The following is a 13,058-nucleotide window of genomic DNA, read 5'->3' on the forward strand; positions in this document are numbered from 1 at the left end:
CTCAAAGCAGTTTACAGTTGCCTTCCCTTTCCTCTCCCTACAACAGACACCCTGATGTCACGGCTCGATCAGAACAATTTTATCAGTGCCGTGGCGAGCCCAAGGTCACCCAGCTGGCTGCATGTGTGGGAGCGCAGAATCGAACCCAGCATGGCAGATTAGAGAGAGAGAGAAAGGGAGAGAGAGAATAGGAACTTCCCGATTATTTTCAAATTACCTCCTCCAGTGTCCTGATTGGGTCAACAGGAGACTTCCTGCTTTTTTAGCACACTTCCTCCCTGCTTGCCTCCAGAACAGTAGATGAACAAAGAATGGCTGCAGACAACAGCTAGAACAGTTAGTCAGATCTCTCTCTCTCTCTCTCTCTCTCTCTCTCTCTCTCTCTCTCTCTCTCTCTCTCTCTCTCTCTCTCTCTCTGTCATCTGAATAAAAACTGTTTTGTTCTTTCAGCAGCCTGGATCCCTGCTAACTCTGCATGTTTTAACTTGGCCAACATCTAGGATATTTCCATGTGGTGGCAGTTCTTGTTGCTGCTGTGAATGCAGAAGTCTTCGCTGTGTCCAATGAAGCATCCCACACAGCAATTTCCCCTACAGCTTCCTTGTCGCCCACCTCAGCCTCTGACATGATTTCCTTCCGGTGAGACTTAATTTTTTAAAAGGAACACTGCTATATCACTATAACATTATAGCAATCTATTGCAACAACATACTGGTTCCTAACTTCCATATTTTAAAAAGTAAAACTTTAGTAGCGCTTCTGTTGCAGAGTTATGCATAACTTGTACTTTCTCCCTTAGAAGTCTGCTGTATTGTTACAATGTTATAAGAATCCATTGACACCATCTGCTTATTCCCAGTTTTCATTCACAGCTAAAAAAAATTTTCTTCACTGCATATACATATCGATTGAGGAAAACGGGTCCTGATGGGTAACTAGAGTGAAGTTTTTAGGTTCTTGGGTTGTATTAAGAGTGTCAGAAGGAGAAGAGCTGTTTCTTTGTACTCTGCTTTTTACTACCCAAAGGAGTCTCGAAGCAGCTTACAACCGTCTCCCCTTCCTCTCCCCGCAACAGACACCCTGTGAGGTAGGTGGAGCTGAGAGAGCTCCGAGAGAACTACGACTGGCCCAAGGTCACCCAGAACTCCACATGTCTCACAGAGGCTTATAAACACCTTTCCCTTCCTCTCCCCACAACAGACACCCTGTGAGGTATGTGAGGCTGAGAGAGCTCTGAGAGAACTGTGAGTGGCCCAAGGTCACCCAGCTGGCTGCATGTGGAGGAGTGGGGAATCAAACCCGGCTCTCCAGATCAGAGGCTGCCGCTCTTAACCATGACACCACACTGACTCTAAGGGGGTGGGGGATCAGGGCCTGGCATGTCTCTTGCTTATTGGAATGCCTTATTGGAATGCTTGTTGGAATGCCACTCTCTTGGCACTCCGGGTGGGGGCAGCTGTGCCCTTTGTGCACAGATGGTTTCTCAACAGCATGGGGTTAGCCAATCTGGAACACGGAATGCCCAGCCAGATGGATGCCAAGGTCATAGTTTGCCTCCGGCACAAAAAACAAACAAACACTGGGTCAGCCCTGGATGGGTTACTACACTCAATCCATTTGGACTTGTGGGTTGCCGTACCCAAAAGGCTGGCATTCACAGCTCTGAGCCCGAGCTGATCATTACCCTCTGGGCGAAACGTACCTGCAGGAGGGCATCAGGATCCCCAGGGCAGGGGCCCCCACTAAGAAAGCTTGAGCAGGTAGGATCCTGTGGCCCACGGTCCTTCTGGGGAGGAGAAAACAAAGGCAGGCACAGGAATTCTGTGGACACTATTGAATTCAACTGAGAAAGGGATTTCCGGTTGCTAGGACTACAAAAAGCACCTTACACAGGATTGTTTAGGAATCTTCATTGTAATTGCTTGAAGCTACCCGAGAGACATTATATAGAAAACAAAATACATTGCAAGTCGAATTCACTGTCCTAATAATCTTTTGACATACCAGCAATCATGATGAGACATTTACATGCCAGGAGCATACATTTTGCCCTGCCCCCGCACAATTCACGGCACGTTTGACTCTGTCCACTTTTTAAGAACTAGTCAAAATTTAGTTACGTGTCCATTTTCCCATTATTGTCACACCCCACACCTTCCCGGGGGGGGGGGGAGGGAGGTTAAGGCTTCTTTTCACTCTTCCGCAGCCCCCTCCTACACGTCATGGCCAATGTAGCTGCTACCGTCCTTTTTTTTATCACACAGGATCATTCATAAATTCATAAAACTTTGACGTTATAGTCAGCATCCCTCCAGGGGAGAGAACCGGAAAGGTTTTCTTAGGATTTTTCTTCCCTTTGTGGCAGTTCTCAAGGCAAAGAAGGAATGCAAGAGGCCAAGCCCAGGCCGGAAGAAAATCCTCCCCTGGAGCGGCCGCCTGAAAGCCAAAAAAAAGTGCCGCTTACCTGCCCGGGTGAACAGCTTCTCCTGGGGCGGCATAAGGAAGGTGGAAACAGGAAGGCCACCCCACCTGAAATGGCCGGGCCTGCCACAAAGAGCTCCCTTCTCTCACCCTTTGCAAATGTCTCCCCTGAGTCGCAGTTAATCAACACCCAGGAGGATTTCGGGAGGGGGGAGAGAAGCTCGACCTGAGGGGAGCAGGTAACCAAGGGAGGGACTCGGTGTTCTCCCCGCCTCCCCGGCAGATCCTGGAACAAGTTACTGCAGAAGGTCAATAGCAAAACCGGATGGCCAGCCAGGCCTACCCTGGACCTTTCACAACGTCCCTGTTGACTTTCCTTTGGAGAGCTTCTCTTCAGGGTGCCCAAAGTCTGGATTTGGCCATGTTTGGGGGGCTAACAGGCAGTCCCTCTTATGTCCAGCTGCCCCCTTTCAGAGCTGATTACCTTCAAAGAAAGCTTGGGGTTTAATTTAAAACCATTTTTTTTTAAGCAGATGAATCTGGGAAGTCAATCTTCCAGGAACACAAGAAGCGGCAAACAGCAAGTCCTGTGTCCAAAGCCAAAAGCACAAAATAACACCTCTGAAAGCCCCCCCCCCACACACACACACACAAACGAAAATAAATGAATATGGGATCCTGCTGTCACAATGCTTTCAAGATAGGGGTCAACTCCACAGGGTTGGAATGCTTTGAATCCTACTTAAGTCTATCCTGTGGGGTTGACTCACAGAAAGAGTTCTTAGGAGCATTGTGTAAATTCTCCCCCCCCCCCCCCACAGGCTGTTTTCCCAGATGGAAATGCCCTCCACTGACTGCTTTAATGCGGTGGTCCCCAACCACTGGGCCACTTCCGCAGGGCCGGGCGGGGCTGCACATGCGCATTTGCACCATGCATGGCTGCAAACACGCATGTGTGCGTGCGCGGTTGGGCGATCACCCTCCCTGATGCAGCCGGTCCGCAGCCTGAAAAGGTTGCGGACCACTGCTTTAAGGCATAGTGGGAAGAAAAAAACAGTTCGTGCTGAAGGGTGGGTGGCATAGTGACTAGGACTATGATCTGAGAGAGAGATTTTGAATTCCCTACTCTGCTGTGGAAGCTTGCTAGGTGACCCTGATCCAGTCACGCTCAGCTTAAGTTACCTTGCAGGGTTGTTGTGACGTTAAAATAGAGAAGAGAGTGATGGAGGGGTGGCCAACCTGTGGCTCTCCAGATGTCCATGAACTACAGTTCCCATGAGCCCCTTCAGGGCTCATGGGAATTGTAGTCCATAGACATCTGGAGAGCCATTTTGCCACTCCTGTATGTAAGCTGTAAACAATGTATGTAAGCTGTAAGCAGGATACAAATGAATAAAATTTCCAATCAAGAATACATGGGAGAAGAATTAAATCTTCCCATTTTCAACACCATGACTCCCCCTCAGTCCCTTTCTCATTCTAGGCCCAAATTACACATCTTGGATTCTACTTCAAGGGTGATTTAGCCTTGCATTATATTTTACAGTGATAATCAGAAATGAGCTTCTATACAAATGCAAGAAAGTGTCTAAAAGGTGCCAAGATTGTATGAAGCAGCTTTTTGAAAATACTTAAGAGTCAGGCCTAGCTGCCCTCTGAGGTAATATGTCCACATGTGTACAGTGTACTGTTTCAGACTGGATGTGTGGGCTCACATGAATGGATACCCATCCATGAACAAATAAAAAATTCCCCAGAGAGAGAAATCAAGCATGTTAAAAAGGGAAGGTCTTGTCCCTGACATCTAGTTTTCTACATGCAGGGAAATGTGTCATACAGAGGAAGATTGCCATGTGACATCCCCTGACACTCCTAACTGAAGGAACCCATAGATTTGCCATATTTAATTATTAGGGGGAGGTGGAATCATCTTTAGTGACCTGCAAAGTTGACCACTATGCATTCAAGCATCTGTTCAGTGCTTCTCTCATGGGAAGGATTCTGTTCCCCCCATTCAAATTCACACAAAGGATAGATCCGCTTTTTGAAACAGATTGGATAAATAAATTATTTTCAATCATGATTCTCCTGTGCGGGTTCCTATAGGATGCCTTATCCAAAGTACTCAAAACCCTATGAACCTGCAAACCATTTCCATTGTGTCCTTAATGTCTAATTTCAGCACGGATTCTGCATGTGTAATATCTCTGGTGGTTGTTGGAAATCCACATATCGATCGAAAAGGATCAGAAAAGAAATTGAGTATTCAACGTAATCTGCTGAGTATTCAACGTAATCTTCTCTTGCCAACCTCTCCTGAGGGAAACTTCGCACCCTGAAATTTGAACACTGTATTCCTGATTATTTATAATTCAGGTTATAAAACCACCTGTCTGAACATGTCCCCCTGGAGGACCGACTAGTAGTCCCCAGCTCCCAAGAGGCATGACCGGCCACAACCAGGGCCTTTTCGGGCCTGGCCCCTGCCCGGTGGAATGAACTCCCAGAGATCACCAGGGCCGAGAGAGCCGACACTGTTCTGCAGGGCCTGCAAGATGGAGGTGTTCTGCCCAGATGGTTGAGGCCAGTACGCCAGGGAGAACGAGAACATCACATGGGTCTCACTTGCCAATTTTGGATTCTCCTCCTACTCTCCTAGCTAAACTGACGAATGATGATGACACCGCTTTAAACTAATTTAAACAATGATTGTGCTGCTAGCTTCTATTGAGGTTTTAATTGTATTTAATGTATTACTGGTATGGTTTAATGAGATATATATTGCTATAAGCCACGGGTAGTCAAACTGCGGCCCTCCAGATGTCCATGGACTACAATTCCCAGGAGCCCCTGCCAGCGAATGCTGGCAGGGGCTCCTGGGAATTGTAGTCCATGGACATCTGGAGGGCCGCAGTTTGACTACCCCTGCTATAAGCTGCCCAGAGATGACTGGCTCAGTAGTAGCAGCCTACAAATAAATATAAATAAAATAAATACCTTATGTTCTTTTGAGCTAGCTGGATTGGTTCGATGCCAGTGTCGGGTATTGCTTCAGATCTCAGAAACTGAAGAATATTACACTAACGTGGAGATTCTTGGAGTAATTTTGGGCCAGTTACCCTCTCTCAATCTAACTTACAGAACTACAGTTGTAGAGATATAATGTCAAAGTTGTAAGGTACTTAAAGTCCCAGTTGGGAAGAAAAGCAGGGTATACACAAATAGCTCTTGAGCCGTATATGTACCGGATTTCTTGTTCTTAGAGAAGCGCCCTTATTTGTGAACAAGGTAGTCATCAGCAAATGCCTTCATACAGTCAGCTTACAATCACACACACCACACAACGTCACCCTTCAACACTTCAAACCAATTTATTTTACTTCGTTTATACCTCACCTTTCCTCCCAGCAGAAACCTAAACCTGGTTGTTTGCTCTTCCGCTGCATCCTCACAACAGCTCTGTCAGGTAGGCTTGACTAGGAAATTAATGAAGAGGCAAGGAACTGTCCAGCAGAGAACCCCAAAAGAATAGAACTGCTCTCTTTTTTTTGGGGGGGGGGGTGTTTGTAAACCTTTGGACAGTGCTATAGTGAAGAGACAATGGGTATTTGAATAAAGACCAATTTGTCAGTGGTAGAGCATCTGACTGGGCCAGTGTGGTATAGTGGTTAAGAGAGGCGGACTAATCTGGAGAACAGGGCTTGGTTCTCCATTCTTCACACAGGCAGCTGGGTGACCTCAGGCTATTCACAGTTCTCTCAGGGCTGCTCTTGCAGAGCAGTTCTCTTAGAGCTCTCTCAACCCACCTACCTCACAGGGTGTCTGCGAGGAAGACAAAGATGTTTGTAAACCGCTATGAGACTCCTTCAGATAGTTAAAAGTAGGGTATAAAAAACCCAGTTCTTCTCTCTCAGAAGGTCCCGATTTCTATTTCCACCCTCTAATTAAAAGTACTAGACATTTGGTGATGTGGAAGACCTCAGAGATCTCAGAGAGTCTCTGCCAGTTTGAGCAGACAAACCTGATCCTGAGAGCCAGTTTGGTGTAATGATTAAGAGCAAAAGCCTCTAATCTGGAGAACTGGGTTTGATCCCCTGCTCCTCTTCCACATGAAGCCAGCCAAGTGACCTTAAGCTAGTCACAGTCCTGTTAACAGCTGTTCTTGCAGCCCCACCAGGTGTCTATTGTAGGGAGAGGAAGGGGATTGTAAGCCCCTTTGGGACTGCTGTGGGTAGTGAAGAGCAGGGTATAAAAACAAGCTCTTCTTCTTGATAGACCAAGTCTCCAATTTGGTATGTCAGACACCTGTGTTCAAGAACCACGACTACAAACTATTCTCTAGCAACTTGGAACTTTCTCAGCATCTCAAGACCCTCATGACACAAACCTTGGTCTAGAGAAACTAAAAAAGATGAAGAGCTTCCATCTTTTCCCTTCACACATCTGTGTTAATGAGTAGGAGGAATAATTCAAATGGGAAGGGGGGGTGTTAGTCACGATACACAAGAGTTTTGTGGCATCTTAGAAGACAAACCATTTCCCAGTGGGGTAAAATCAATTTTAACTTCTGGTCATCTTATTCAAATGGTGCTAACCTTCAAGATGCCACTGAACTCCTGTTTAGTTTGGTGTCGTGCTTAAGAACAGGGGCCTCTAATCTGGAGAGCGGGGTTTGATTCCCCATTCCTCCTCCACATGCAGCCAGCTGGGTGACCCTGAGCTAGTTACAGTTCTGTTTGGCTGTTTTTGCAGAGTTCTGTCTGATCGCTGTCAGCCCCACCTCCCTCACAGGGTGCCTGTTGTGGGGAGAGGAAAGGGAGGCGATTGTAAGCTGCTTTGAGACTCCTTCGGGCAGTGAAAAGCGGGGTTTAAAACCAACCCATCTTCTTAAGAGTGCGAAAGCAGCTGGGCATTTCTGCCAAGCCCCCCTTGACATCCATAATATCCAATCACTACCCACAAGTTATAAATTACACACGTATGTACATATCTCCATGTATGTGTGCATGTGTATAAATTCTCAGCATTTATTAGGCTTGTAGTACACATCTGTGTAGAACTGCCAAACAACTGTTCTTTCTTCCATAATAGCTGCCTTTAAAATGGCTTCCCACCACAAAGTACATTGGCACAGACAGACTTGGCAACAAAAACAATATTTAACACCCCCCACACACACACACACAAAAGAAATTCACAGAAAGGACAGAACCAAGACTGTACATGGAAACCAAAGGCATGGTTCCCAACACTGAAAGAAGGTCCCAAATCCCAGGTTGCTAACATGGCCGCCAGGCCGTAATGGAGGCAGAGAGATCCCCCTGAATGTTTCAGGATGCAGCCAGAGTCCCCGTTCCAGCCCCATGCGGGGGCAGAGTCATTGGAGGCAGAAACATGGATTTCAGCTTCCGGGACATGCCGGCAATCTCCGGGTCCTGAGATTCGTAAGATTTTATCATGCGGGCAAACTTGAGGACTCCTAGGAGGGAAAAAAAAGAAAACATCTTCCTGAACATGAATGTCTCCTCTGCCGTGCTCCCCACGTTTCCTTCATAGCTGACAGGAGAATACAAGCAGCACCAGTTTGGACCCAGATTAAAGTCTCCCGCCAGCGGAATGACATTCCTGCCTCTCCACTGGACCCCAAGGAATGACATGAAGGGAGTCAGCCATGAGAAGAGGGGATCGGTGGACATTTTAGTCAGGATCTGCTGGCTAACCTGGAACCCCCTTTCTGCCGCCGCACTCCTGATGCCATGACCGATAGTGCAATGCCCCAAAAGCATAGGGTGCAGCAGAACCCCCCCCCTTTCCCCCATGCAGGGAGTTTCGCACTCTCAACCAACCTTCCCCGTCGTTACTGAAGCCGTAGGCTTTGATCACATCTTGTTGGATCTGGGTGGCCACAGGCAGAAGGAATTGTAGCATCTTCCCCATGTCATTGCCGGCGTTCTCCCTCGCCTCCTCCAGGCGCTGGGCGTTCTCTGGGGCTCCAAAGGCCTTGATCACTTCCGCCAGGACCACTAAGGAAGAGGTCAAACGAAAAAAGCTGTGGAAGAGCTGGGGGTTTGGTAGCCCACTGTTTGCGATTTAAAGGAGTCCCAAAGTGGCTTAAAATCGCCTTCCCTTCTTCTCCCCCACTATAGACGCCCTGCGATGTGGGTGGGGCTGAGAGAGCTCTGAGAGAACCAGGACTGGCCCAAAGTCACCCAGCAGGCCTCACGTGTCTCAAAGCAGCTTCCAATCGCCTTCCCTTTCTCTCCCTACAACACACACCCTGTGAGGCTGAGAGAGCCCTGATATCACTGAAGAAGAAGAGCTGGTTCTTATATGCCACTCTTCTCTACCTGAAGGAGCCTCAAAGTGACTTACAATCATCTTCCCTTCCCTCTCCCCACAACAGACACCCTGTGAGATTGATCCAAGTTACTAGAGTATGGTTTGGGGTAATGAATTTTGAACACAGGTGTCTGCCTTATACTGAATCGGACACTTGGTCCATCAAGAAGAGCTGTTTTTTATACCCCACTTTACAAGTGGCTTACAACTGCCTTCCCTTCCTCTCCCCACAACAGACACCCTGGGAGGTAGGTAGGGCTGAGAGAGCTCTGACAGAACTGTGACTGGCCCAAGGTCACCCAGAACTCCACATGTCTCACAGAGGCTTATAAACACCTTTCCCTTCCTCTCCCCACAACAGACACCCTGTGAAGTCAGTGAGGCTGAGGGAGCTCTGAGAGAACTGGGACTGGACCAAGGTCAGCCAGAATACCTCATCTGTCTCCAAGTGGCTGCCAGTCGCCTTCCCTTCCTCTCCCCACAACAGACACCTGTGAGGTCGGTGAGGGTGAGATCTCTGAGAGAACTGTGACTGGCCCAAGGTCACCCACCTAACCACATGTGGGGGAGAAGTGGGGAATCAAATCAAACCCGGTTCTCCAGATTACAAGCTGCTGCTCTTCACCAAGCCAAAAACCAAAACCCAAACCTCACAAGGTATCTACTGACCTCAAAGATTGTTAAAGACTGTTTATGTGCTTTTCGGTTATCTGCCCATCTCCTGGAGGCTAAATGGAGGGTTCATGAGAACGGACCTCTGGTAGTTCCAGGGGCTGAGGGTATTACAGCCTTATCAGTATCTGAACGCATGGCTTATGGACAACCACTGCCTAGGGGACTTATTTTTAGATATCTAGAAACTGTATTAGGAACTTATCCATAGATCTGCCATCGCTGATGTTACATTTTTATTTCTATTTTGATTTTCATATACATTTCCCTCCTCTTTTTTGTTACTGGCTGGCGTTTGAGGGGTATCTTTATAGTCATTCATTCATTTATGTGAAGAAAATTAAAAAAAAATCAAAATAAAGAGTTCTAAGTGCTTTTTTTTTTTGTTCTCAAGAAAATAAAGAGCCGCACCAGTCACTACATATGGAAAAACAAGGACGATGGAGCAAAACTGGTAAACTTATTTTATCACTACTTTTTTTTTTAAACTACCCAAAAAATCTCCCAGTGTTTTGTCCTCAAAAAGGCTACTTCAGGGGAATCTGCAATGTGTTATACAACAAGAACATTATTAAGTTTGTACAGTTCTGGTTAAAAACATTCATGTACTGATTCATTCATCTTATTTAAAGAAAAAAAATCAAAATAAAGAGTACTGGGTGGTTAAGAGTACTAGCTTGCTGTGAGAGCCAGCTTGGCGTAGTGGTTAGGAGTACGGACTTCTAATCTGGAGACCCAGGTTTGATTCCTCGCTCCCCCACATAAAGCCAGCTGGGTGACCTCGGACTCACCCCGGCACTGATAAAACTGTTCTGATCGAGCAGTAACATCAGCTCTCTCTCTCAGCCTCACCTACTTCACAGGTGTCTGTTGTGGGGAGAGGAAAGGGAAGGAGATTGTAAGCCACCTTGAGACTCCTTCAGGTAGAGAAAAGCGGCATATAAGAACCAACTCTTCTTCTTCAGTAATATCAGAGCTCTCTCAGCCTCACCTCCCTCGCAGGGTGTCTGTTCTGGGGAGAGGAAAGGGAAGGAGATTGTAAGCCACCTTGAGACTCCTTCAGGTAGAGAAAAGCGGCATATAAGAACCAACTCTTCTTCTTCTTCAGTAATATCAGGGCTCTCTCAGCCTCACCTCCCTCACAGGGTGCCTGTTCTGGGGAGAGGGAAGGCAACAGTAAGAAAAGAGGCATATAAGAACCAACTCTTCTTCTTCTAGTAGTTAAGACCTGCAACTTCTCATCTAAGTAGCTGGGCTTGATCCCCCCCTCCTCCACATGCAGCCAGCTGAGAGACCTTGAGCCAGTTTTGGTTCATATAGAGCTGTCCTTGCAGACAAGTTCTCTCAGAGTTCTCTCAGCCCTACCTACCTCACAGGGTGCCTGTTGTGGGGAGAGGAGGTTTGTAAATTGCTTTGAGACTCTTTCTGGTAGAGAAATGCAGGGTATAAAAACCAATTCTCCTCCTTCTGTTTATTCTAAGCCTGCAAGGAGCGTGCTTCTGACCGGCTTGGCATTTGGGATGGACTTCAGCACATCTTTGAGGTCCCCTGAGTGAGCAACTGATCCATCCAACAACTGATTCTTCCTGGAGGAGCAAAGCTGTTTGTCTCCGTGCATTTCACAGATCTTTGCAAGATCAGCTCATAACAACATTGCTTGGGGAAGTCAACTCTGCTTCTCCACTCCTCATATCGTTTCAAAATTGCGATGAAGAGTTCTGCTGAGGTTTAAAGCTTGCATGATGTTTAGGGTCAATTTGACCCGCAGTGTGGGATTTAAACTACGTGTAGAATTGTACTGGCTAGATACCAGGAAAAATATTTTTATAGAGTAGTTCAGCGGTGGAATCGGCTGTCTAAGGAGATGGTGAGCTCCCCCTCACTGGCCGTCTTCAAGCAGTGGCTGGACAGATACTTATCCTGGATGCTATAGGCCAGGTTGGCCAAACTGTAGCTCTCCAGGTGTCCATGGACTACAATTCCCATGAGCCCCTGCCAGCATGGCCATCTGCCAGAGCTCATGGGAATTATAATCCATGAACATCTTGAGAGCTACAGTTTGGCCCCCTCTGCAGTTTAAATGGATCCTACATTGAACAAGGGGGTTGGACTAGATGGCCTGAAGGGCTCCTTCCAAGTTTATCTGTTGGTGGTAGGGTTGCAAGCTCTGGGTTGGGAAATACCTGGGGACTTTGGGGGTGGAGCCAGGAGTGGGCAGGATTTCGGGACAGGGAGGGACCTCAATGGGGTACAGTGCCATATTCACCCTCCAAAGCAGCCCTTTTCTCCAGGGGAACTGATCTCTTTAGTCTGGAGATGAGCTAGAATTCCGCGAGATCTGGAGACTGGCATCCCTGGTTGGTGGGGAGCCCTGGAAGCAGAAGGCTATTGCTTGCAGGTATCCTGCTCACAGCCTTCCTGGAGGCAGCCATCTTTCCAGATGACCCTGGACTACAGTTCCCATGAGCCCATGCAGGGCTCACGGGAACTGTAGTCTATAGACATCTGGAAAGCCACAGTTCGGCCACCCAGCAGCATCGAGACTGTATTCTAAAACAGGGGTAGTCAAACTGCGGCCCTCCAGATGTCCATGGAGTACAATTCCCATGATCTGGGATGTATGCTGGCAGGGGCAGGGGCTTATGGAGATTGTAGTCCACGGACATCTGGAGACTATGGCCCCTCTAGCCAAGCATCCTGCCACGTCTTGGGCGGCTTCCCCTGCAGTCCTGCTCGGTCCCCCAGGGCCACGGTCAAAGTGGGCCTTCTGAGCACGTGCAGAGTGCCTGCTTCTCACGCCCAACGGGTGGTCCCGCAGCACCAGGGGGCCAAGGGACCCGTCGTCCCCTTCGCCAGCCCCCTCCCTCGCTTGTCCTCCCTCCCCTCCGCCGGCCCTCCTCCACTCACCTTTGGCTTGCTCCGCGCTCAACGAGACGGGCTGCGCCTGGGCGGAGGCGGCCACGGGCCGCTGCAGGCTGGACATGGCGCGTCCGGCGGGGCTGCCTCTTCCTCCTGCTGCTTCTGCAATGGCTCCGCCGCCGCCGCCCGCAGGGAAGCCGCAGCGCTCCAGGCGCGCTCCCCGGGCAGGGCGAAGCACCCACGGCGGCCCCTGGCCTCCCCCCAAACCCCACCCACGCACTGGGCGGCCGCGCCTGCCTGCCGCGTCGCCGCCTCCCCACTTCCGCGCTGGAAACCGGGGGGAAAGGCGGAGCGAGGCCGGCCGCGCCCTTGTCTCTCCCTGCGCCGCGTTCCTCGACGGAACTCGCTGCCGCTGGACGGGGCCGTGTTGGCCTGGGCGGGCGACGGAGAGCCTCCGCCTTCCGAAGGAGCGTGCTTCGAAGCCCGATGGGGAGGGGAGAGAACCGGGGAACTGCGTCGGCCTTTCGAGGCCTGCTGGGTACGGGATTTAAGCCCCCCCCCCGGTAAATAAGAATGCAAAATTAAGGTTGGATTTAAGGGACGAGGCGGCTTCGCCCGGTCGTTTTGTGGAGGCATCGACGTCAGGGCTTAAGAAAAAGTGCCTTGAATTTGGGTCTCTATAAAATAATGGCGTTCTTTTTGCAGCCCATCCTTTCCAGTTGCCCAGAGCGGATAACAGCAGACCTATATCGAGGGCTATTATGAGA

The 13,058-nt window shown here is 48.9% G+C and overlaps 2 protein-coding genes and 1 long non-coding RNA gene across 4 annotated transcripts in view; 1 reads left to right on the top strand and 2 right to left on the bottom strand.

Annotated features, from left to right (window-relative positions):
* Positions 1-2,707, bottom strand: part of PTPN6 (protein tyrosine phosphatase non-receptor type 6) — a 46,640-nt gene extending 43,933 nt beyond the window's left edge. The window contains exons 1-2 of one of the 2 annotated variants that reach the window (XM_077345751.1): positions 2,465-2,707; positions 1,703-1,786 (exon numbers count right to left, since the gene is read on the bottom strand). In XM_077345751.1, coding sequence (XP_077201866.1) covers positions 1,703-1,716 — 14 coding nt within the window. In that variant the 5' untranslated portion in view covers positions 1,717-1,786; positions 2,465-2,707. The remainder of the gene's footprint in view (positions 1-1,702; positions 1,787-2,464) is intronic. The other variant, XM_077345752.1, reaches the window with a different exon arrangement.
* LOC143841450 (uncharacterized) lies at positions 501-11,041 on the top strand. The gene is made up of 3 exons (XR_013232691.1): positions 501-639; positions 9,827-9,886; positions 10,914-11,041. It is a non-coding gene; the product is annotated as an uncharacterized LOC143841450 (long non-coding RNA).
* On the bottom strand, positions 7,419-12,615 carry C7H12orf57 (chromosome 7 C12orf57 homolog). Its single transcript, XM_077345759.1, has 3 exons — positions 12,340-12,615; positions 8,268-8,444; positions 7,419-7,900 (listed from the first exon to the last, which is right to left on the bottom strand). The coding sequence occupies exons 1-3, from the start codon at positions 12,413-12,415 to the stop codon at positions 7,752-7,754; spliced, it is 402 nt and encodes a 133-aa protein (XP_077201874.1). The 5' UTR covers positions 12,416-12,615; the 3' UTR covers positions 7,419-7,751.
* Positions 12,616-13,058: the final 443 nt, after the last annotated feature.

Source organism: Paroedura picta, chromosome 7, assembly GCF_049243985.1.
Source record: "Paroedura picta isolate Pp20150507F chromosome 7, Ppicta_v3.0, whole genome shotgun sequence".
NCBI classification, from domain to species: domain Eukaryota; kingdom Metazoa; phylum Chordata; class Lepidosauria; order Squamata; family Gekkonidae; genus Paroedura; species Paroedura picta.

Excerpts from the sequence above, each read along its gene's own strand:
- C7H12orf57 (XM_077345759.1), bottom strand. The coding sequence starts at position 12,415 with ATGTCCAGCCTGCAGCGGCCCGTGGCCGCCTCCGCCCAGGCGCAGCCC. Across the intron at positions 8,445-12,339 it reads GAGCGCGGAGCAAGCCAAAG|TGGTCCTGGCGGAAGTGATC; the intron begins GTGAGTGGAGGA and ends CCTCTTCCTTAG. Across the intron at positions 7,901-8,267 it reads CTTCAGTAACGACGGGGAAG|GAGTCCTCAAGTTTGCCCGC; the intron begins GTTGGTTGAGAG and ends TTTCCCTCCTAG.